At 40.5% G+C, this 25321-nt stretch overlaps 1 protein-coding gene across 1 annotated transcript in view; it reads right to left on the reverse strand.

Annotated features, from left to right (window-relative positions):
• Positions 1-25321, reverse strand: part of OXCT1 (3-oxoacid CoA-transferase 1) — a 97655-nt gene that overhangs the window by 54104 nt on the left and 18230 nt on the right. The window contains exons 5-7 of the mRNA XM_042804675.1: positions 22757-22906; positions 20958-21064; positions 16197-16257 (exon numbers count right to left, since the gene is read on the reverse strand). Coding sequence (XP_042660609.1) covers positions 16197-16257; positions 20958-21064; positions 22757-22906 — 318 coding nt within the window. The remainder of the gene's footprint in view (positions 1-16196; positions 16258-20957; positions 21065-22756; positions 22907-25321) is intronic.

Raw genomic sequence — 25321 nt, forward strand, 5'->3', positions numbered from 1 at the left:
GGAGAGCACTGGACATGCATGGAAATAAAAAACAAGTATAAAGTACTTCACAGAACGAAAAATATTTGATGCTAAAGATGACAGGAACATCAGTCCTTCACACCATAAAAGTTTTTGTTTATCACAGCCTAATGAGAAACTTATGATTTCTTTCCCTCTAGCAATGGCAAAAATTTGTCTTTAGAATCATAAAATCATAGAATGGTTTGTGTTAGAAAGGACATTAAAAACCATCTCGTTCCAACCCCCCTGCCACAGGCAGGAACATCTTCCACCAGACCAGGTCACTCAAAGCCCCGTCCAACCTGGCCTGGAACCCTTCCAGGGAGGGGGCAGCGACAGCTGCTCTGGGCACCCTGTGCCAGGGCCTCACCACCCTCACAGGGAAGAATTCATTCCTTATATCTAATCTAAATCCACCTGCTTTCGGTTTCAAATCATTACCCCTTGTTTTATCACTATACTTCCTGATAACAGTCCCTCCCCACCTTTCCTGTAGCCCCCTTTATAGCACTGGAAGGCCAATGTTAAGGTCTCCCCAGAGCCTTCTCTTCTCCAGGCTGAACAGCCCCAACTCTCTCAGCTTGTCCTCACAGGGGAGCTGCTCCAGCCCCTGACCATCTTTGTGGCCTCCCCTGGACCCCCTTGAGCAGGTCCATGTGCTTCTTGTGTTGGGGTCCCCAGAGCTGGACACAGCACTGCAGGGGGGTCTCACCAGAGTGGAGTAGAGGGGCAGAATCCCCTCCCTCGACCTGCTGGCAACACTGCTCTTGATGCAGCCCAGGACACAGTTGGATTTCTGGGCGACAAGCACACCTTGCTGGCTCATGGTCAGTTTTCCATCCACTAAAACCCCCCAGGTCCTTCTCCACAGGGCTGCTCTCAATCCACTCATCACCTCATCACCCAGCCTGTGTTTGTGCTTGGGATCGCCCTGCCCTGTGTGCAGGACCTTGTGCTTGGCCTTGTTGAACTCCGTGAGGTTTGCACGGGCCCACCTCCCCAGCCTGTCCAGGGCCCTCGGGATGGCATCCCTGCCCTCCCGTGTGTCGACCGCACCACACAGCTTGGTGGTGTTGGCAAACTCACTCAGGGTGTGCTCAGTCCCACTGTCCATGTCGTCAGTAAAGATGTTAGGCAGCACCGGTCCCAAGACCAACCCCTGAGGAACTCCACCCACCACTGCCCTTCACTTGCACATCGAGCTGTTGACCACAAGCTCTTCGAGTGCGACCATCCAGCCAATTCCTTATCCACCGAGTGGTCCGTCCATCAAATCGATGACTCTCCCATTTAGAGACAAGGATGTCACGCAGTGCAGTGTCGAATGATTTGCACAATTCCAGGTAGATGACACCAGTTGCTCTTCCCTTATTCGCCAACAGTGAAACCCTGTCACAGAAAGCCACCAAATTCGTCAGGCATGATTTGCCCTCAGTGAAGCCATGTTGGCTGTCACCAATCACCTCCTTATTTTCCACATACCCTAGCATAGTTTACGGGAGGATATCATGTATGATTTTCAAAGTCATAGTCATAACAAATGTGACCTCTAATCTTACGATCATAGTACGTTTTCTGTTCTGTCGTATTTTCTAATCAGGCAGAACAACCACCAAAGCATCTCAAGGCATTATTAACTAGCTTAGAATTCCCAAGAGAACTCTTATGAAACATTCAAACTGGATTTTACTTAAACTGTTTATTTGGATTTTTAACCCTTCCCTCCCCTGCTCCCTCAGAATAGAAATACAGTAATGATAGGTTTCTTTGCTGTCTCAGATTCCTCTGAATTGTTGAAAGAAAAATTTATCTCTCTCAGAAACCTTCACATTCATTTACCACTTTGTCTTCTTCTTGTGTCTGAAAGTCTAGACAATGTCTTTAAGTGGGTGGTTTGGTTGCCAATTTCATATAACCTGTCTGGTTCTTCCCTTTTCCATGAGCCTTCTGGCAGACATCTAAATTGGATACCTTTGGTTTCTGTATGTTCAATCTTGATGGAATGTGATGGTATCCATTGCAAACAGTAATTCATTTTCACTTGTATGATGGTTCAGTTTAGTCCCTTAAACCTGGAGTTCTTAAAATCCCAAATTAGTTCCAATTTTGAATGAATGAAGCACAACTGCCACACATTACTGTAAAATTTAAGACCAAAAATAGACATGTAAAAATAGTTTTTCTCAATTCATGAACACCAAGAGAAACTGAGTGCATACATAGCTCAGAAAAATCAAGGGATAGTCTACTTTGGAGTGCATGGGGGGAGAGGAGTCTTTTCTAAATACTGTTGGCAAAGGTGAACACAAATCACATAACCCCGTCTAAATACATTACAGGAGGTGATCAACTACCACAGCATTAAGCATGTGGTGCTGCCCAAGCTAGGAAGCCTTTTTCTCAGCTAGCTGCATCCCAAGATGTTACAAAAGCCACAAGACTTTTCAAAATACAGTATTGAAAAAAACAAAAAAAAAAAAAAAAAAAACAAAAAAACAAAAAACCAAACAACAGAACCAAAAAAGCCCAACAGTGCAAAGCAACAGAGACAAGGGTACGTAAGAATTGTCTAATTCACTTAAAAGAACAAGGTAGAACCATGAGACATCAATATAACTTCCACCAGTCTGCAATTCAAACAGGCAAAAATTTTGGCATAAAAATGCAAGTGTCTATTTTGAAGGTACTATGTGAAAAAAATTGGTACCTGAAACTATTTTGAGAAATTTAGTTTACTTTAAAAACTAAGTGCCAGATGTGTTTGTACCTTCATTTGCAGCTCTTGATGCTCAGTGTTTGAGAAATTCAGCACTTTGACAGCCTGAGGGGCACAACTGGCTACATCCCTCCCCCATCTTGATCAGGAACATATCCCTGCTCTCCTCTTTGCTTTTTCCTGTTTTGTTTTTTTTTGTTTGTTTGTTTTTTTTTTTGTTTTTTTCAACAAGAATAAAACTGAAATAATATATGTGATTTATTCCAAAGGTTAACAAAGAAGAGAAATGTAGCTGTTTTTCTGTAATAAAAAAAAACCAATCACCTGATTAAATAAGAAGTTGCTTTAAGACTTGTTTAGCTATTGTTTTCTCCAGCTTAATCACAAGTGGCAAACTAAGGAATTTAATATCTAATTCATGGGGATTGCATTTCCACATACTGGACTTCATGAGTGCAGGTTTTCTATACACCAATTTAACATAGGTTTTGGTAGAAAATGAAAAACTAAGAGACATCCAAATAAACACCAGTAAACTGTTTGGGAGACAGAAATAGAAAACTACTCTGTGGTCCTCATCCATTCTTTTACCATAAGCTGCAGCCTGAAAAAATCAGCATAATGTGAAGTCAAGACAGTCTTAGTAATTCAATCTTTTGTATCTCTTTAAAACCTCACTTTATTGAATAATTCAGGGAAGGAATGCTGCAAGAGAAGACTAAAATCTGAGTTACGGATTCAGACCATTACTCCAATGCTGCAGCTTGTCAAATCTCAATGTTTTGAGCACCTGAAAATGTTTTGACCACCTGAGAAAATGCAATTGTTTCATGTCAGTAGGTAATTACTCACATTGTGAACTTTTTGTAAGATTTTCAGTTTGAATGTCAAATCTTTCGTATTTTGTACTAGAAATCTCCATCAGAGATGTTAACAGCACAGAAAATAAATCATTGCTTTAAGACACATAAAGAGATGTATGCATATAAATTCCTTGAATCATGTCTAAAAATCTCTCTGCACTATTTTTTCAGTGATGTAATCATGTGTGATATAAAATGCAAAGACTGATAAATCATCAATTAATGGATTTTTCAAAGCAGAGCGTAAGAATTATTATTAATTTATTATGCATATTAATGCATATAATGAAAAGTTAAATCTACAGTATTTTAAATTCTATTAATTTCAAATTCTCATGATGTAGGACATGAGTACTGTTAATGAAATGTTATTCAGATGCAGAGTGTATCAGACTTTCTACAAATCATTATAAAAAAAACCTAAATTTAGCTTTAGGAGCAAACAGAGGCTTTCCATCAGTTTCCTCAGCACACTGACTTCCTGGCAATCTGCAGTATCTACTGATCAACCATGGACTTGCTTTAGTTTGTTCTTTTTGAATGTCACATTTGTTCTTAACATATGTGACAAGGATAAAAGGATTTTTTTTCCACTGAATATTATATTCACATCTGCAATTAACTTCTGAAGCTGAATGCTGAGAAAGCTCATGATACTCACTCAATAAAGTATAAATTTAGAAAGGAGTAAGAGGCAGACAAAAGAAAAACAAATTCAAATCTCCAGTACAATGTTGTGTGTAGGGTAAAACTATCTGAACAGCAGTCAGCAATAATTCAATCTGCCATGAATTTTAACCACTTAACATTCACTACTCCAGCAACAAAGTGCCAAATCTGAACTTACATAATTAGAGGTTATATACAAAAGAAGAGCAATCATAGGAAAAAACAAAAGCAAACAACACAAACACTAAATTAACTATTAAAGTTGATTCCCCTTAAAATCAGTAACATGTTAACTAAATGTAAAAATAACTACCTTCGAACTCCCTTCTAGCCCAGCCTATTCCAGTGCTTCTCAAATCATCACAAGATGGTCTGCACAATAGCTGTAAAAATACTTCGTTCTTCTGTTCTGTCTTAATAAACACATGCACACACAGACACAAGGAATCAAATACAATGAAGGGAAATAAAAGCACCAAAAGTGCATTCAAGTCTGGAGGTGGGCTTCTTTTTGGCAAACTAAAATTACTGTGGCAATGGTGTGCAAATGTTTCTAGGAGTTGCTTTTCCAAACCAGTACTAGTAGTCCCTGGATTTCAATTCCTATCCTTGTCTGATTTGTTCTTTAACCTTCTATGACTGACATCATACTGCTTTTTAACATTTCTGAGTACTGAAGCAGAAAAGGCATTAAACACTTCAGCATTCTTTGTACTTTGCATTGATAATTTTACTCTCTTTATTAAGCAGTGAAGTATCAATGTCCTTGGGCTCCCAGACCACTATGTACATACTATTTCTTGCTACTTTCAATCCCTCTTTATTTTGTACTGGACTGGAGACTTCTGAGTGTGCTCCTATGTGCTTAATTTTTTTGGTTTGTTTGGGTTTTGTAATGCTTAGCCTAAGACATCTGACCTTGGTCTCACCTTCTGTCATTCTTTTCTGTGTTTGAGATTGCAATGACTGTGATCAAGGTCAAACTCCTACTGCTCTTCCAAGGCTTTCTCCATGCTAGGAAAGTTTATTTTCAAGTCCTTAACACAGTCTTGCCCTAACTTCACTTCTTCTTAGCTATACTTCCCAGAAGCCTTCATCTACCAAGTCACTGAGCTCAAAAGATCAGTTTTCCTAAGAGGCAGTCCTGATATTTTGCTGTTTTCCCTTCTACGCTTTGTAAGGATCATGAGTTTGCATTTCATAGTTATTCTCCCACAAGTGTTCACTCAAATCTTTCATCGAAGGTTCATTTGGAAAAGTATATTTTATGTGTATAGTCTGTAATTGCATTATCTAAATTCAGATCCACAAGCGTCTTTGATTCAGGACCTAGCCAAAACCTAGGCAAGTAAATCCAATCATGCAGTCAAAAGCCCTGAGTAATCAGCTAGATGTTCAAGATGCAGACACTTCTATACTTATACTAATAATATGTATTTTTATATATAACATATATATTTTGCATATATTATACTAATATATTATGGCAACTAGAATCCCACTGTCACTTTTGCCAAAAGCTGCTGGTGAGGTGGCAGAACTAAGCAGTTCAGTGTCCATTCTGTGCGACATGGGATTCTCAAACAAAACATTCCCCCACTGAAGATCCCTGGGTCATCCCCTCAGCAACCATCCCCTGAGCACACACAGAGTCTTCACTGAGCAATTAAACAGTACTGAAAAAGGTTATAGCAACACAACAGCTCAGTGGCTACAGCATTTGCACAGAAGGACCTCAATTCTGTACCCTTCTTGGCTTCAAATCCTGATCTGTGGTTTCCCAGCAATACATCCTAATGCAAAGTCTGTGCCCATCCCAAATCCAGAACCACTTCCTGTACCAGGGCTCATTTTCAAATTCCATGGTTGATGCATTCAGGTAAGGAAAAAGATTCTTTTAGATTATTTTTCCACTGTAAAGTAGCACTTGCAGGCTTTTTTTACAGTAAACTGTCACTGTGCAAAAACCTTAAAGAATTCCTCAGAACAGAGCTATGCATCTGAGGACAGTTTTCCCATTGTTAAAGTATTTGGAGGAACAGACACCAAAAAAAAAAGGTTCATTTTCCAGTTCCCTCAATAAAACACAATGCCATGATTTAGCACAGATAACAGGATACAAATAGCTTACTTCAATCTGTTTCTGTCCCTTAGTGCAGCACAGTTCATTGTACCTGAGATAATGGTACTCACTGACGTGGCTGTGTTGTTACTAGGCAACCAAAGATAAAATGCAGGGTTTAATGATTTTTATTTAATGCATTTTTATGAGAAAGTACACTCTCTTTTCTCCTCCCCTGATATTAGTTGAGGTGGAAATGCTGTTTACACAGGGAGTTATATTTAGCCATCCTCTGCAATCTGAACAAGAAAATTATTCAAACTGGATATTCAAACAGCCAGTCAATAAATATTTCTAAACATATTGACTATTTTCACTATCACGCATTTGCATCATGGCAGTGGCCAAGACCTCAAGCCACTTCACCAGGGACAACTATTCAGTAGGTCTCATAGCAGAGAATAACAATGGCAAGAAAACAGACAACATCTTAGGGACATTTTGGGATCTTACACAATGTTTGCGTACATCTCCAAGCCCAAGCCCAAACATGTATCACCCTTCACCTCTCCCATACTGTCATGACACCCACACCTGGCAAGGTCGCACCGTGTTTTTTCCTGTGGCTTTGAGTTGCCTCAATTGTCTCCAAAAGAGGCATCATTACCAAAAGCTGTCCCTCCCGGCAGGGCTCTGCTTACAGGAGCCTCTACAGGAAGATTCACATCTTAAGAAGCATCCTAATATCAGAGCCCTCACCCTAGCAGTCTAGGCACACATTCAGGAGGCCTCCCTGTAACTCCAAGCTGCTACACATTTAATTTCCCACAGTTCAATGGGTCTGCTGAGGGGTCTGATAGCAGTGCCACCTGCGGAATTCAGCAGACTTGTCCTTCATTCAACAGAAAGCATCTGAAATGTTACCATATATATATATAAGACCACACAAGCCCTCAAGTTTCTTCACATGCCAAGCCCTTCCTCTGCACTTTTAGAAGGGCTGGTAGCTCAGATATAACTTGTGACCACTGAGTTCCTTTTAGATTGTCTGATTTCCTGACTCCCCCTGTCTTTGCAGTCGGAGCAGGGAAGTGTTTATAGATCTGAAAACCAACTGAAAGCCTTAAGCTGAGGCTGAGTGCATGCATGAGGGCTCAGGTCCAAACAAAGCTACAGCTCTGACTGCATACTTAACTCCTACAAGCTCTGAAAAATTAAGTGAGAAACAGATGAACAGAAAACTTCTTTTAAATGCAACAACACTGTAGAAGAACTAAAAACCAAATAAACTCCTGCATAATTTGCTTTCACATATAGAGAAAGCCAAACTAATTAATGCTGCCAATCCTCGATTATTTAACATTTTTCTCTGCAAAGGTTACCTTCCAAACAACGAGGATCATGCAAATCAGTTGAAAACTACTTCTTGACCCTTAATACTGGTCATCTTTAAATTAAAGTATAAAATCCACTGGAGTCAGCACATTGGGATCTTTACGGACAGTTATCTGTTCCTCAGCATATATCCCTATTATCATTAACGTTAGCAGGTTCTACTTACTATTACTTAGATAAACAAAAGAAATGCACGTAATGGTCCAAAATACTTGTGCAGGTGAGTAAACAACTCTTGCGTTTCATTAGAAGTTTACAATCAATATATTTCTGATCCCAAAAAGGGTACTGCGCAGCTCCTTCTGATCATTTGCCTAGTCGAAATAAATAAGGCTGAGGGTCAGACACTTTAATCTGTAATTTTTTCCCGAGGAATTTTAAAAATCAGTAACCCTCCACTGTGTGCCACAGACATAGCTGGTAATGGTACAGCGTGACTTCCTCCACTTTCAGAAGCCTCTCCACACACAACCAGCTTCACTCCTTACACGACATGGGAGAGTTTTTAGGCAAGCAATAGCTATCAGTTTGTAGGTTTGTGAGATGGGGGGTTTTTGTCTCTACTCTTACCCTCCACATCCACAAATACATCCACGTTCTCCCATCTCTGAATTGTTACGAAAATTGTCTGTACTTTGACTAAGAGAGTGTAAAATGACACACTGACTTAAATTAAAGATCAGCAGCTTTAATACATTAAAGAAAAAAGTGTCTTTTACTGTGTATGCATGTTAGATTTCACAGCTCCTCGGGTAAACTTAGGACAGGTTAACAAATGCAATTGATTCCCAGTGCACTTCCCACTTTCACCAAGATCACAGACACCTTGCAATTGGATTTCTAGTAGTTTATATTCCCCTTGGTATGGATCTCACCATGCCAACTGCCATTCCATATTTTTATTAATGCTCGGAAACTAAAATGAATTTTGGGAAGATTGATGAAATAATAAATCCTAAAAAGTAAGTGACAGTACCAGACACGACAAGTAAACTGGGTCTATTCAAACATAACAGGTTTCATAACAAAATGCAAAGTTAAACATCTGTGATCAAGAAATACCTGCCATGCTTACAGAATGTGTGTTGAAAAACACTGACTGTACTTTTCCTGAAGTACACTGGAAACAGAACAACAAGGTGTAAGCAACTAACACTGTAGGACCCCCTGTACTGTGATCAGCAAGGAGTGCAAGTATGCAAGCGAGGAAGAAGCAGCACCAAAGAGTAACTCTACTTTCCGATGACATTAGCGGCAGCAGTGTTACAATGCTAAAGACACTCTGGTTGGTCACATTTGTAAAGTTTCAGAAAAAAACAGAGGGAAGAAATTGACATAAAAAGGATAGAAGGGTTGAAGAAAATGTTTTACAGTTAGAATCATTAAGACCTCAATCTGTTCATCATATCAACAGCACTGACAACTCAGCGGGAAGGAAATGCCAGCTTCAGAAAGGTTTTTAATCTAGTAGAAGAGAATAAAAGCACTGGATGGAACCTAAAGCCAAACTAATTACAGTAAAAAGGACATATTTGTACCAATGAGGGTGATTAAGCACAAACAGGATGGGTTTTCCATCTCGTTTTGTTTGCATCAAGGCAGGATAACTTTCTGATTAAATCTATCTTCGAAAACTCAAGTTATACTCTGATTAAAAGTATTTACTGAGCTTAACAGTGACATAAGTGAATGGCCTAGCACCCATCCTTCTAACATAAAGTTTAACAGATAAACTTCTGTTTCTAAAAAAGAGGTTACTTCTAAAAGACTGGATAAATCTAGATGTATACAAATTGGCAGAAAAGGGAAATAAATAACCCATCAGAGTAGAGAAACAACTCTCTTTTTCTGTCTATTTATATCATCCATTTTAAAGGAAAAATTTCAGCAACCCAAAAATCAGAAACACAAAGGGATATGCCTTTAATTTTTGCTATTTACCTGTCTCAGCTTGGTGCTTTGGCCTAGACAAGCAGATGTTGGGAGCGTAAATTTTGTCGCAGTAACCGGTACAAAACTCCACCTTCAAAATCAGGAAGAGTGCCAGACTGAGAAACTACAATCCTGCAAATTCCAATTAATCACTGTATGACTCTAAAGACAAGCCGGACCTGCAGCTAGTTTGATGGAAAGGAGCAGCAATGGCTTCAAATCTCTGCTTCTAGAACTGTCTGCTTAAATTCAGTTAGATGGTCAGTGGGTGAAAAACCGAAACTGAGCTGGGAACAGATACCAGAATTCAGAAATCCCTTCTGACAAGAGAGTATCTAAACTACTAACTTACACAAACTTTTTTCTTCTCCCTGTAAGTGGGATTGAGAATTTCACCCTTCAGGCTCAAACAACATTAACTAAGGTGTCAGGCAAAACTCTTTTCAGTTGCCTCAGTTCCCTAGTGGTTAGCTCTAGAGTACTGAGGATGTACTAGATGCCATACAGAGGTATCTTCTTCCAACTCCCTGGATTTGAACACTTAAATCCAAACACAACATTCTGAATTCCACTTTGGAATAAAGACACAAAATTAAGCCAATGAGGCACTGCATTTGGCTCAAAAGTTCCATTTGTTCTAAGTCTCTGCTTATGCCTCTTCAACCATTAACGTGTCCATAAAAAATTAGTGTTGTAAAGTAACAGTACTGTGACATCTTGCAAAAAGATTGTCAGCTTTTAAATGGTATTGAAAATGCAACAAGACTCATGGTAGACACAGTTAACAGCAGATCTACTAGAGACTGTTAAGTGGAATTATAGGAAGAAGGATGTCACATAATTGCTGCTCACTGACAAGAAAATTCTACCCTATCACATGTGGATAGAAGAGCAGAAAGAGAGAATGAAATGGAATGTAGGTGGAAGGCTTTAATCTACTTAAATTCTCTAAACACCTGACTGAAAAAAAGTATGAAGGGCAAGTGACTAGAAGAAAAGGGAATGATGAAAGATTCTTTACCTCATTGTTAAATGGAAAAAATATTTTAAACCTTTCTTGAAAAGCAATTGTGAAAATTCATGCACAGTTTCTGTACTGTAAGTCATGTAACGAATTCTATGGTATTTTTTCCCATAGTTCTGTATAACACAAAGAAATAACTCCAGTTCCCAAATGTATTATCCAGGGTTGTCTATATGGCAAATATATTTTCCAGATATAATTTTAGCAAAAAAACTCCATAACCCAAAACAAAACCCAAACCCCTGACACAAAAACAAACCAAAACAAAAGCTCTGAAGAAACACAAGACTCTTCTATTTACAATTTACTAGAAATAGTGTAGAAGAGTTTGTCTTGACCTTACAGTCAAACCTTATTTAGATTTTATTAGGCATATAAAAAAAACTTAAAAGAGAGTAATGAAAAAGTCAATGGAGCAGTCTATCTTTTCAATATTGCCATGCCTTAGCACTTCTCCAGTCACCAAGTTGTTTTCAGTCTTGGCTGCTGCATGCTTTTAAACATAGTTTTAGGCAAGAAAAAATGACAAAAATACTGGAATAAAATTCTAGATCCTCTAGTCCATCCTCTTTCTCAAGGCATAACCAAATGGCTGTATCTCATTCTGGACTGATATTTATATAATTTATTAGATTTTAGAGACTGCAACTGTGATAGTTACACAATTTGCCCAATTTAAGTTCTTGTACACTTATTATCAGGAAGTTTTGCATAAGGTCTTACATGAATCTTCTCAAACACATCCCAAGCCTATTGTTTCTTCTGTCATTCAAATACTATTTTAAAACATTATTTTCTTTAACAAAGGACAGGGAGGGGATACGAGGTGGAGGTGTCACCCTCTATGTCAATGACCAGCTGGAGTGCATGGAGCTCTGCCTGGGGATGGATGAGGAGCCAACCGAGACCTTATGGGTCAGGATTAAAGGGAAGGCAGAGAAAGGAAATGTTACAGTGGGGTCTGCTACAGCCCACAAGACCAGGAAGACCAAGCAAATGAGGGTCTCCATAGACAGACAAGAGCAGCCTCATGTTCACAAGCCCTGGTTCTCATGGGGGACTTCAACCACCCTGCTATGTGTTGGAGGGACAACACAGCAGGGCATCATCAATCCGGGAGGTTCCTGGAATGCGTTGATGATAACTTCCTTCTCCAAGTGACAGAGGAGCCAGGAGGAGAGGTGCTGTGCCGGACCTTGTACTCACCAACAAGGAGGGGCTGGTGGGGAGTGTGAAGCTCAAGGGCAGCCTTGGCTGCAGTGACCATGAAATGGGAGAGTTCAAGATCCTTAGGGCAGCAAGGAGGGCACATAGCAGGCTCATTACCCTTGACTTCAGGAGAGCAGACTTTGGCTTCTTTGGGGATCTGCTTGGCAGAGTAGCCTGGGATAAAGCCCTGGAGGGAAGAGGGGCCCAAGAAAGCTGGTTAATATTCAAGGGTCACCACCTCCAAACTCAGGAGCGATGCATCCCAACAAAGAAGGCGGCAGGTAAGAACACCAGGAGGCCTGAATGGATGAACAGGGAGCTCCTGCACAAGCTCAAACACTAAAAAGAAGCCTACGGAGGGTGGACACAAGGACAGGAAGCCTCGGAGGAATTCAGAGAAACTGTCTGAGCAGCCAGGGATCAGGTTAGGAAGGCCAAAGCCCTGACAGAATCAAATCTGGCCAGGGACATCAAGGGCAAGCAAAAAAGCTTTTGTAGGTGTGCTGGTGATGAAAGGAAGACTAGGGAAAATGTGGACCCTGTCTGGAAGGAAACAGGAGACCTGCTTCCCCAGAGTATGGAGAAGGCTGAGGTACTCAGAGACTTTCTTGCTTCAGTCTTCACCGGTAAGTGCTCCAGCCACACCGCCCGAGTCGCAGAAGACAAAGGAAGGGACTGGGAGAATGAAGAACTGTTCAGTATAGGAGAAGATCAGATTTGAGACCATCTAAGGAACCTGAAGGTGCACAAGTCCGTGGGACCTGATGAGACGTGTCTGCGGGTCCTGAGGGAGCTGGCAGATGAAGGGGCTAAGCCGCTATCTATCATATTTGAGAAGTCACGGCAGTCCGGTGAAGTTCCCACTGCCTGCAAAAGGGGAAACATAACCCCCATTCTTAAAAAGGGAAAAGAGAATGACCCAGGGAACTACAGCCCAGTCAGTCTCCCCTCTGTGCCCGGCAAGATCATGGAGTGGATCCTCCTGGAAACTATGCCAAGTCACATGGAAAATAAGGTGATTGGTGACAGCCAGCATTGCTTCACTGAGGGCAAATCATGCCTGACGAATTTGGTGGCCTTCTATAACAGGGTTACACTGTTGGTGAGTAAGGGAAGAGCAACTGGTGTCATCTACCTGGAATTGTGCAAAGCATTCGACACTGCACTGCGTGACATCCTTGTCTCTAAATGGGAGAGACATCGATTTGATGGACGGACCACTCGGTGGATAAGGAATTGGCTGGATGGTCGCACTCGAAGAGCTTGTGGTCAACAGCTCGATGTGCAAGTGAAGGGCAGTGGTGGGTGGAGTTCCTCAGGGGTTGGTCTTGGGACCGGTGCTGCCTAACATCTTTACTGACGACATGGACAGTGGGACTGAGCACACCCTGAGTGAGTTTGCCAACACCACCAAGCTGTGTGGTGCGGTCGACACACGGGAGGGCAGGGATGCCATCCCGAGGGCCCTGGACAGGCTGGGGAGGTGGGCCCGTGCAAACCTCACGGAGTTCAACAAGGCCAAGCACAAGGTCCTGCACACAGGGCAGGGCGATCCCAAGCACAAACACAGGCTGGGTGATGAGGTGATGAGTGGATTGAGAGCAGCCCTGTGGAGAAGGACTTGGGGGGTTTTAGTGGATGGAAAACTGACCATGAGCCAGCAAGGTGTGCTTGTTGCCCAGAAATCCAACCGTGTCCTGGGCTGCATCAAGAGCAGTGTTGCCAGCAGGTCGAGGGAGGGGATTCTGCCCCTCTACTCCACTCTGGTGAGACATCACGTAGAGTACTGTTTCCAGCCCCAACATCAGACGGACATGAGCCTGTTGGAACAGGTCCAGAGGAGGGTCAGGAAGATGATCAGGGGGCTGGAGCAGCTCCCTGTGAAGACAGGCTGAGAGTTGGGGTTGTTTAGACTAGGGAAGAGAAATCTCTCGGGAGACCTTATAGCAGCCTTCCAGTGCTATAAAGGGGGCTACAGGAAAGATGGGGAGGAACTTTTAACAAGCTTGTGTAGTGTTCGGATGAGGGGTAATGGTTTTAAACTAAAAGAGGGTAGATTTAGATTAGATATAAGGAAGAAGTTCTCTGTGAGGGTGGTGAGACACTGGCACAGGTTGCCACAGAGAAGCTGTGTTCAGCCTGGAGAACAGAAGACACCTGGAGGACCTTCAAGTGGCCTTCCAGTACTTAAAGGAAGCTACAGGAAAGATGGAGAAGGACTCTTTATCAGGGAGTTGTAAGGAACTGAATGAATTAATGCCTCAAACATTCCTCAACACAGAAACATCAAGGACAAGTTGTGGCCTTTGTGATTAGACTAAGGAATGCTGCTCAGAGAAGGGCAGAGTGTATTGAAGGATGCAGCTTCACTTCCTTGCTGACATTCTAAATCCCTTAGATAAACCTGCTGAAAAGTAAAGGTGGTAGGAGAGAGCAAGACCACTCCTTTCTCATAGAAATGAGTTCCTGCCTCTCTTTGTCTAGTATGCTAATCAGCTGATAAGATGAACTTTAAAGAGGACAGAAAACTTTGCTGCTTGTGCATCCACCACCCAATATTTCCAGACCTGAGACAATGCTGGAAGGAGTGGTGGTGACCGGACTCTTATTCTCTTTTCTCCTCTCCTTTCCTCTCCGCTTTCCTTTCCTCTCCTTTTCTCTCTGCTTTCTTTTTCTCTCCTTTCCTCTCGTTTTCTCTCTGCTTTCTTTTTCTCTCCTTTCCTCTCCTTTTCTCTCTGCTCTCCTTTTCTCTCCTTTCCTCTCCTTTTCTCTCTGCTTTTTCTCTCCGCTTTCCTTTCCTCTCCTTTTCTCTCTGCTTTCCCTCTCCGCTTTCCTTTCCTCTCCTTTTCTCTCTGCTTTCCCTTTCTCTCCTTTCCTCTCCTTTTCTCTCTGCTTTCCCTTTCTCTCCTTTCCTCTCCTTTTCTCTCTGCTTTCCCTTTCTCTCCTTTCCTCTCCTTTTCTCTCTGCTTTCCCTTTCTCTCCTTTCCTCTCCTTTTCTCTCTGCTTTCCCTTTCTCTCCTTTCCTCTCCTTTTCTCTCTGCTTTCCCTTTCTCTCCTTTCCTCTCCTTTTCTCTCTGCTTTCCCTTTCTCTCCTTTCCTCTCCTTTTCTCTCTGCTTTCCCTTTCTCTCCTTTCCTCTCCTTTTCTCTCTGCTTTCCCTTTCTCTCCTTTCCTCTCCTTTTCTCTCTGCTTTCCCTTTCTCTCCTTTCCTCTCCTTTTCTCTCTGCTTTCCCTTTCTCTCCTTTCCTCTCCTTTTCTCTCTGCTTTCCCTTTCTCTCCTTTCCTCTCCTTTTCTCTCTGCTTTCCCTTTCTCTCCTTTTCTCTCTGCTTTCCCTTTCTCTCCTTTTCTCTCTGCTTTCCCTTTCTCTCCTTTTCTCTCTGCTTTCCCTTTCTCTCCTTTTCTCTCTGCTTTCCCTTTCTCTCCTTTTCTCTCTGCTTTCCCTTTCTCTCCTTTTCTCTCTGCTTTCCCTTTCTCTCCTTTTCTCTCTGCTTTCCCTTTCCTTTCCTTTATCCTTTCCTTTCCTATAGACTACTCTTCTCCTATAATTTCCTTTTATTTTCTTTCCTTTCTTTTCTTTCTTACAGATCTATCAGTCAGAGACCCCATTGCTTACTATCCTTTTCCAAGTTTAGTTGTTTCTACCACAAGTAAAACATTTTAACCAGTCATCTGGTGTCTTTTCACCTTAATTTAACCCGAGGGGATCGCAGAACCTTTATGACACCCCGGGCTCCCAGTCCAGGTAGTAATAGGAGTGTAGGGATAGGACAACGGGTAATGGTTTTAAACTGAAAGAGGGTAAATTTAAGTTAGATATAAGGAAGAAGTTCAGTACTGTGCAGGTGGTGAGGCATTGAAACAGGTTGCCCAGAGAAGTTGTAGCTGTCCCCTCCCTGGAAGTGTTCAAGGCCAGGTTCAAAAGGGCTTTGAGCAACCTGGTCTAGTGGAAGGTGTCCCTGCCTGTGGCAGGGGGTTGAAACTAGATGGTCTTTAACATCCCTTTTAACCCAAACCATTGTATGATTCTATGAAATTTGAAGGCTGTAGCCCTGTTTCCCTTCCAAACACTGATCACAGTGAACATGAAGTCCTGGCCAGGATCACATCAACAGTAATAAACTCAGGCATCATGGTGAACTAATCACTAAAACAGAACATAGTGTTAGGAGTAGGCAATCCAAGGACACAGGTCAGACCGTTGTCCCTTGTATAAAATCCCACAATGAATCAAGAAAATAGAAACTCTGTCCACAGAATACTGTGGAAAACAAAGGGGTTTGTTGACTATAGGAGTATAGGGCTTACTATGTTTCAGTTCCCTACCTCTACCACAGTTGTCTGGGCAGCTTTGCACATAGGTTGGTTGAAGTTTCTTGCAGTTTTCCTGAGAAAGAGAAGAAAATTAATAAATATTAAAGACTATAGTAGTACAAGGAAGGACTTCTCAGGAATAGGCTACTACAAGTATCTCTGTAATGCAAACATCACAAAATTTCTCACCAGATAGCTAGAGGACTAATAAAAAAATAGGAAGGAGGAAAAAAGTTACAGACCTGTGTAAGATGCATATGAAATTAAATAATATCTTACTACATTAGGAAATACTTATTACAGCTCTTTTGACTTCTAATCAGCGCACTGTTTACCTGAAATTGAGAATTCTACTGATACCTTCATTTATTAGATCCAAGAGCAGAAGCAAGCTGGTATTTGTACAATACACCTTCCCATTATTTTACTGCACAAAGAATTAAATTAATCTCCACAGGGGGGCCAGTACAGGGCCTGACACCTGTCAAATCCCACATATGCCTTCATAATTCAGATTAGGATTTGGGATAGCACTTTGCACAGTAGTAAATTTAATCCAGTTCTCTTGATTAAAAAAGCTGTGTCAGTTTTGGCACTCACTGCAGGACTCTGGCAGTCAATCTAACTATTACTGCACAGTATATCTGTGACAAGTAAAAAGAACCTCTAGAGAATAAAAGCAATACATGACGTATATAACCATGCTAGGATCTGCACTGAGATCCTAGCAAATAACCTGTGTCAGCCCCTCTCTGTATTTTTCAGAAAGCAAACAAAACTGTGTGGCACAATATTTGAGATAAACCGTGTATATTTAGTGGGGTTTCACTGATAGCTGCTCAGCATTTTTCTCTTTAAAAGGCAGAATTCTTAAAAGTTTTTCCTCAAAATGCATGAAACTAGTGTTCAAAACAAGTCAAAACCTCCCTTCCCCTCATCCTCTTTCCACAGAAGTATGTTTTTTCTCACTATCCGTATTTCTCAATGCCTTTTCCTCTTTCCTTCACCCTTTTGTGCGATGCCATGCCTAGTGCTATAGCCACTGCTGGACTTTGGGATGCTGCTGCCACCTTGTGTCTCTGAGGGAGGTAGGGAATTGAAATGGCCCAATCCTGAGAGCGCCATGCAGTTTTAACAGGATTTCTAGTGTGGAGACCTACAGAATCTAAGCTATACCCAAAGACACACATCTTGGGGAAATCCTGTTTTTTTTGCAATACACAGCAGATGTGAAGCATATAACAGAGGTTACAGAAGGTACAATATTTTTTGCTGTGGGTCTCCTCTGTGGCTGAGTAAACAGAAAAGGATGTAAGAAGAGGAAATCATTAAAAAAAAAAACAAACCTTGAATTTATATTGAATTTATATTCTTCTCTTAGTGCATGAATACAATACTAGCTAGTAGTCATTTAGGTAAAACTACCCTAAACTAGGTAGAGTAGAAAATGAGAAAAAGAACTAGAGCTACCAAAGCTGAATTAAAATAGCATGGAAATGGATACAAATGGGGGAAAACAAAGAATTCAGTATTTCATCACAAGTGAATACTGTTCTGACCCAAAGACCTTCTCATGATCATAGTAGCTGGTCTGCCAGTAAAAGAAACTTATATAAAATTATTTTTACATACGGAAAACAGTTACAAGAAAACATTTCAATGTCAAATTAATAAGAGTTAATGGGCTTGATTCTGACCCTATTTATAAAAGCTTATGCATTTTAGAACATTCTTGGTTTAGTAAAGTTGTTCCAAAAGCAGAAGTCCTTTACAAGATCAAAGGTTTTATTTCTAAAGACCACATCACCCAGAAGAAATAAAACTAGAAACACTACACTTATTTTTCAACACAGTATAATATTTAGGTTTTTGGAGCATGAAATCCAGAAACTAGCTAGCCAAGTTTGCCTTTTTATTTTAAGATAGCTTTCTGGACATCTAGACTCAGCAATATCTACAAAATCCATTGTTCCAGCAACAGATTCCTAAACTGGCCCGAAGGCATGACAACAGCTTTTCTCCTAAAAGCAAAAGATAGCAAACTAGTTCATAGTAGGCTAAACCAACAAACCACATCCACTATGTGCCTAATGGTGCAAAGATGAAGGGACACCTCAGATACAAGCTGAATTTACGTATTGCAGAACCACTTGAATCATGAATAGATGACCTGACATGACTGTGATAGCAGAAGCCCTGACTCAGGCTATCCCTTCAATGTCTCTGTTCCTTTGTCAAGAGTGTACTTTCATCAGCACCAAAACACACCTCTGCTTGTGAAGTGGAAGTATATTGGACTTGAACAACTCCAAAGCAGAATGGTACCAGATGAAAAGGGAAGGGAGCCAAAGGAAGCAGAACAGCCACAAAAGCAGTGGCAGTTCCTGCTATTGTCCCTAACAAGCAAAGCTTCAAAGGACCTTAGGACCTGAAGACATTCTGTTCTGCTGAATAGAACTAATACCTGCCTCAGACTAACAAAACAAAATGCCCATATACACATCCTTTCAGCTGGAACAGGAACAAGGTAGAATTATTTCACCATGTTTGAAGAAGTGCACTGTACCTTGGTGCACTGTACTTAAGAATTATTACCTACTGGGCCAGACACAGGTCTTGTTAGGCAAAAGCTGTGGTGCAGAATAGTCCACTCAGCATAAAGATGCTTGGAAGGAAAGCAGTCACAGCCTGCTGTACGGAACAAAAGAGCTAAGGGATATGAAGTATCATGTAGAAAACCCTGTTTTAAAAAAACTGCTTTCTAAAGAAGCTGGTGCAATTCCAGATCCCCAAGAAAATGGTACAGCTTCATGTATAATACACAAAAAAAACTCATGCTGGCCTGTGGTCCAAATAAGTCTACTTAAAGTACATCCCTTAGATTTAAAAAAGCTCTTAGCTTGAGGGTGATTAACAGTTTGGCAGACACTTATTCCATTCCTATTGGCTCCAGAGATATCAGTGTCATGGGAAACACGCTATAAATAGTACCACAGTGCTGCGAAAGCTGTGGCAAATGTGAGCAAACACAGAGCCTATGTTTATCTAGGTATATGTCAGCAAATAAAAACAGAAGTCACATAATTAAAAAAGTATGGGAGGGTCACACTGGCAGTGAATACATACTCAGTATGTAGCATGATGTCAAAAATACATTTTCTTTTTCATCCTGTAGATCACAGAGATATTGCTGTTACATTCGAATCTTTTACAATTTCCTCCTCTGTTGTCTCCCACAGGCTATGAGATGACCCTATGTTTCTTTGTTCTAAGCCACCAGGTAATTTGTGTCTCATCCAAAACGAGAATGGGTCACTGCTTCTTATGAGCAAATTCTTTTAAACTAGCAATACTCTACATGGAATAAGGCTCTGCATGATGATGTTTCCATCTTTGATATGTTACACTTGAAAGAAGGAGTCAAGATTTTTAGGTCTTCACTTCAGATGGAAGTAATATCTGGTATCAATTGTACTGTGTGAATTCAGAAGACATAAGACTTCTGAAAGGCACAGGAGGTAGAGGGAAAGCCATAGAGACCAATAGGACATAAGGTGTGGAGTAGGCAGGAAGGGAGAATGCAACCAGTTTGTTTCTGTGCAGAATGAAAGAACTTCTCACAGATTAGTAAGCATTAGTAAATAGATATGGGGTAAAAGCACAGACAGTAGAGGCTTAAGATCAAACAAAGGCAAGTCCAAGGGGAAGACTGTTTCTTGTATTCCATGTCCCAGACCCTAAGGAAAGCAGCTTAACTGCTATTAATACGCACGCATACAAGAAAGTTCAGTTTTCAATCAGAAACCATCTTGTCTTGCCAGTGGGCAAGCCATGATGTCAAGACTTGGGTAAAATAAAATTTTATTTCTTAATTTTCAACTGCTTTAATATTATATCTAGAAGACATATAGATAAAAATTTATGTGAATACATGCATATATATACATATATACACAAAGAAAAGCATTACTTTATCAGTACTATTTTATCCACATATTTTTTTGTCGCTTTTTCAACTCCTTGTTTGCTTTAATACACACAAAGACAGACTGCATCATTCCGCATCTTCTTCTAGTAAACTGCAACTTATTAGCATAACACTTACCTTTTCACCTGATGACCATAAAACAAACAAATAAAAACCAGACATTAAAGATAAGTATACCTCTCCTGCATCAGTTCAGGACAAACCAAAGCACAAATATACCAACTCAAATAAATTATGTTATCACTAGTTCAACACCCAAATTTTTCACTACAAAAGATGTTTTAATTCATATGATGCCTCTCCCTACACCACTGTGATCAAATCAACTTTAAAAACACTTTTGTGGGGACAGAATCAAGTTTTCCCATCACTGACTGGCCAAGAGACTGTCACAACTCCCTTCTCTTCTGACATACATGAAACTGCACTTCTTGGGTCAGCATTCAATTGTGCAAGGAAAAGGATCCAAACTAACATGAAAATTTAAATGAACAGAATATCACTACATTTCTCCACAGTCATCATAATGACTTTGGTCTGACATGTCTCATTTTTAACTACCAATGTTTAATTTTACAGCTGTGTTTGAATTCTCAAAAGCCATTAAAAAAGCAATTATATTTTGTTTTTTTATAGCAGTATAATTTGACAGTAGGAAAAGGCAATATGAAAGATAGTTAAATCAGTAAAACATTATTTTGCCATCACACAGAAGACAGGATTCTCTTTCTCTTTCATTATCTAAACCATTAAAGAATTTCTTCCCACTGGCAAACAAGTCATACCTGAAAATGATGTTTCCTGCACGATCAGCCTTCCATGCCTTTACCAGAGCAAAATCTCCTGTAATCGACTTCTCTAGAATAAAGTGACGACCATCAAACTCTCTCACCTACAGAGAAAAGCACACTATTAAGACATAGGTTTCTTCAAACAGATCTCACATGTAGTATTTATTTTATGAGGTTAATTTTACAGACTTACACTTAGACTTCTTTTTGTATTACATAAAGTTTTATCTGAAAAACTGTGGCTCAGCTGCATAATAACAGAGAAGCACAGAAAGGCTGTAAACCACAGTATAATCAGTGTCTCTGTTTAGTGAAACAGGAAAATCAGATCCATATTCCTGCTGCTCCATCTACTGGAAATAGACATGCTTCTTCCTGCACACCCACCAGTTAACCAAAAATGGAACTGATAAAGGAGAACTGTTGAAAAAGTTCATAATCACTGCCCACCACCATAAACCCCAAATCTAAAGTAAAGTGGATTTGAGATAGAGTACTCACATCATACGACAGGCTGAATTTAATCTGATTTTCTATGCATTTATGATCAATATTTGTAATAATATTGTGCCTGAAGACAGAATATGTAACTGACAAACACCTAGCATTTTAATACTATATAGAAACATAAAACAGCACTTCTCTTAACAGAGTAGAAGGTTATACACAAATAGTATTTGAGAGCTATTTCAAATTTCTGAGAGGGGGAGGAAGTATGACAAAAGTGTATCAGAAGTCAGTTTTTCAGTCCTGTAAAAGAAGGTTTGAGCTTTTATAAAATGACATGCATTTGAAACGGATTTGGAGAGTGTATTTGATGAAATCATGCTAGTCCCATTATTAGCCACCCAAAACACTGAGGAGAGTAAAAGAGACTTTTCCACAAATGTTAAAAGCAGAAGAAAAATGTTATCAGAATGATAAGCTATTTAATAAACAAACCATTCCTTCAAATGGTAAAACATCGTTATAGCATTTTCAGTAAGAAAATTAAGGAGAAAAAAAAAAAAAAAGACTAAGTTAATGACTAGATACTGAAAATAGCCATGTATAAAATACATGAATATCACAGGGAATGGAAACTACCTTTACCCCAGAGACGTTCTTGAAGTAGAACTTAATGCCATTTGCAGCCTAATTAGAACAAATAGCATTAGCCCCATCCATTTCTTCAAGTGCAGTTACGGTACTGAGAAATCTCTCCCCTTCTCCAAATTCTACCTCCAATTTCAATATGAAGCCCTTAATTCGCACTTGGAAGCCACGCTCTATTTATTTGTGATTTCAAGTACTCAGACTAAATTTCATTTCAACTCTTGGCAAATGCATTTCCTGAAAGTTTGTGTCAACTGAGCTCTTCCTTGTTTAACAGGAAAACATCCCATCTCTTCTAATGCAAAAGCTTAGTGTACAGCTGCAGGGATGCTTACTCCATGCCACACTATTTAAGCAGCACCTAGCCCGCTACACAAAGGTTGTTCTCAATTTGTACTGTGCACTGCAGTGGCTTGGTACAAGATTCTGTTTGCATGCACAGTGAGCCTGGTCAGAGAACTGTCAATGGAAGAGTAATTAAGCAAGGTGGGTTTTCACTCAGACCAGTTCTTGATGATACGCTACCCTAAAGCTGTAAAAACTTTTCTAACACATCACAGAGGACAGAAGTAAGCAGTGGGAAGAAAACTAAGGTTAAACTTGTCCAGGAGGTGCTTAAACTACTGTTTATCTTGGAAATAGTTAAGAAATTCAGCTTTCAAGGCAGAAGTCTTCCAAATAACAAATTGACACCTTACCTCTCTTGGCTGGCTGGCAATGGCAATGGTGCCATCTGTGTTGTACTTGATAGGCGCACCCCCTTCCTGCACCAGCGTCCCATAGCCGGTACTGGTGTAAAATGCTGGGATTCCTGCTCCTCCTGCTCTAATACGTTCAGCCAGCGTACCCTATGGGAAAGTATATTTAACCAGTCATTTGGGAACAACAAATCAAACTCTGATGAATAGCTTGCATGAACTTATTTTTATATCCTGTCATTTGGAGCTTTTCCTTCTGAATTCAGCAGACTACCACATGTATTTCTTCTTCCCAGTTTAGCTCTACTTTGTGGCACTGGTACTGGATATGGCAAGAAATACTTCACACACAGCCATAAACTGCTCAAGAGCACACCATCACACAACTCCCTGTCAGCACCCAAGCCCCAGCACTTTGCTGTGCCTACTCTCCTTCAACTTGTTTCCCAGTCCATTACTCTGTGAGAAGTAGAGGGGTTTTTTTTCTCTTTCCCTCCAGGATACATATACTAGAAGGTTTTTCTTTTTTAACACTCCTGCAGATTTATGTTTTATTCTCCAACATTTTAAGAAAAACTTCGTATCTCACTCCAAGTTGAAACAGCCACACATAGCAGACTCAGAAAGGAAGAAAGAGTTCAGTGATCTGGGTTGCTTGTGCTAAGAATACCAAGAAGCTGACAAAACATTTCTACTCTATTTGACCACCCCATGTGCACTCTGCTCTGTGTCTAGCTGTACCACAGATACTAACAGCCCAAATTCCTCAACAGCCTTAATCATGCATTTATGGTCAACGTCATATCTGCCTGCTTTCCATTACTGTCCTTTCCCAAATTTTTATTTATATTTTTCTGGATTCAAAGCAAGACAAGACCATCATGGACAATTATGTAGCTTGATGGCCTCCAAAACACAGGTTGCATTTTCCCCACTTATTCTGCAAGAAACACCATGACTTCTGGTAAGTTTACAAAATGGTGGCAAGAGGCAGATGCAAACCATGCAAGGACACAAAGTCCTATATTCAAAGCAGCCTTAGCATTTCAAGATCTCACCATGACCTCTCCCTTACTGAGTTAATAGGGCCATAACAGTCCCCCATTTTTCCTAAAGTTATATGAACTTGAAAAGCACTTTCCAAAAGGCTGTTTCATTTTGATCCAAATATTTCAAATGCCTGCATCTCACAGGAAGTCAATAATTCACCTTACTGTTTACCATTTCACACTGTAGACCCAGTATTTTCATGCTGGACCTGCATAGTTTGTCTGTGCAGTCCACAAAGCCAATTATGTGTCAAAGGAGTTCAATGTCTTCTGGATGAAAGCACTGAACATTAAGTAGAAAGAAGGAAAAAACATGAGAAATGACAAGGGCCTGGTTATTTCCATGTCAGGTGATTGGGTATAAAAGGAGTTTTTCTGCCCATCTCTGGGATTCTAAGAGACATTCCCAAGAGATGGAGCCCAAGACCCTCTTCTCCATAAAAACTTAAGACTTGCTCTTCTCAGACTTAAATCAATAGCTGTTTAAAGCCCAAAGGCTATGTGTCACCTTTGGAAATGCAACACACTAGCATGCTGTAGGCTTTACAGTTAGAGCTGTAATTTCACAAAACTAGATGTCAGTATAATATGACTGATAACTCATTATTTTAGGATCTCATTGCATTTGAGCAATTTGAGTAGCTTGGCAGTGCTAAAATAATTAAAACCATGGTGCTAACAAGTGAAGTTGTAAATATTGGCTCATAACACTATACAGAAATTAATTTAGTTAAAATTTCATTAACAAACCCAAACAAGCTGACTCACAACAAACTGACATCTCCTAATTTGATTCCTACCCACTAGATGGCAGACACTGCACACACAACATGCTCAAAAGCACACACAAGTGGACATCAGTACAGGAATTCAGCAACTCCCTGACTTTTTTTCCCCCGTATGTGGGCCACAGTAGTGAGCATACTTCGTCTGTTTTTCTACAGTCTGGGAGGAACTACCAAAAGAAGGTAGTTCCTCCACCAGGGTGCTGGGACATCTTGTCTAGACCATACTTTTGCCAAGAAAGGTTGGATCAGATGATCTTTGAGGTCCCTTCCAACCTGACATTCTATGAGTCTATGAAAAACAAACCTTGTACAATGAAACATACATACATATATATACATTTATATACTTGAAATTAAGATAATGTAACAAGTCATAAAAGGAATTCACACAATACGACCAGTACGTTCTTAGCATACCAGTTTCAGCCTATAGCCCACGATCCTAAGATGGTGTACTGGGTTTGCGTGGCAAGGTTTTGGTAGCAGGAAGGGCTACAGAGGCCGCTTCTATGAGAAGCTTCTCAAAGCTTCCCTTGTGCCCAATGGAGCCAATGTCAGACAGCTCCAAGACAGACCCGTCACTGGCCAAGGCCAAGCCCAACAGCAATGGCAGTAGTGCCTCTGTGATATTTAAGAAGGGGCGGGAAAAAAAAATCCTGCTCAACACCAGCAGCAGTCAGAAGAGAGACAAGTGAGAATGTGAGAGAGAAACAACTCTGCAGGCACCA

Source organism: Tyto alba, unplaced genomic scaffold (assembly GCF_018691265.1).
Source record: "Tyto alba isolate M040663 unplaced genomic scaffold, T.alba_DEE_v4.0 Super-Scaffold_42, whole genome shotgun sequence".
Lineage (NCBI taxonomy): Eukaryota > Metazoa > Chordata > Aves > Strigiformes > Tytonidae > Tyto > Tyto alba.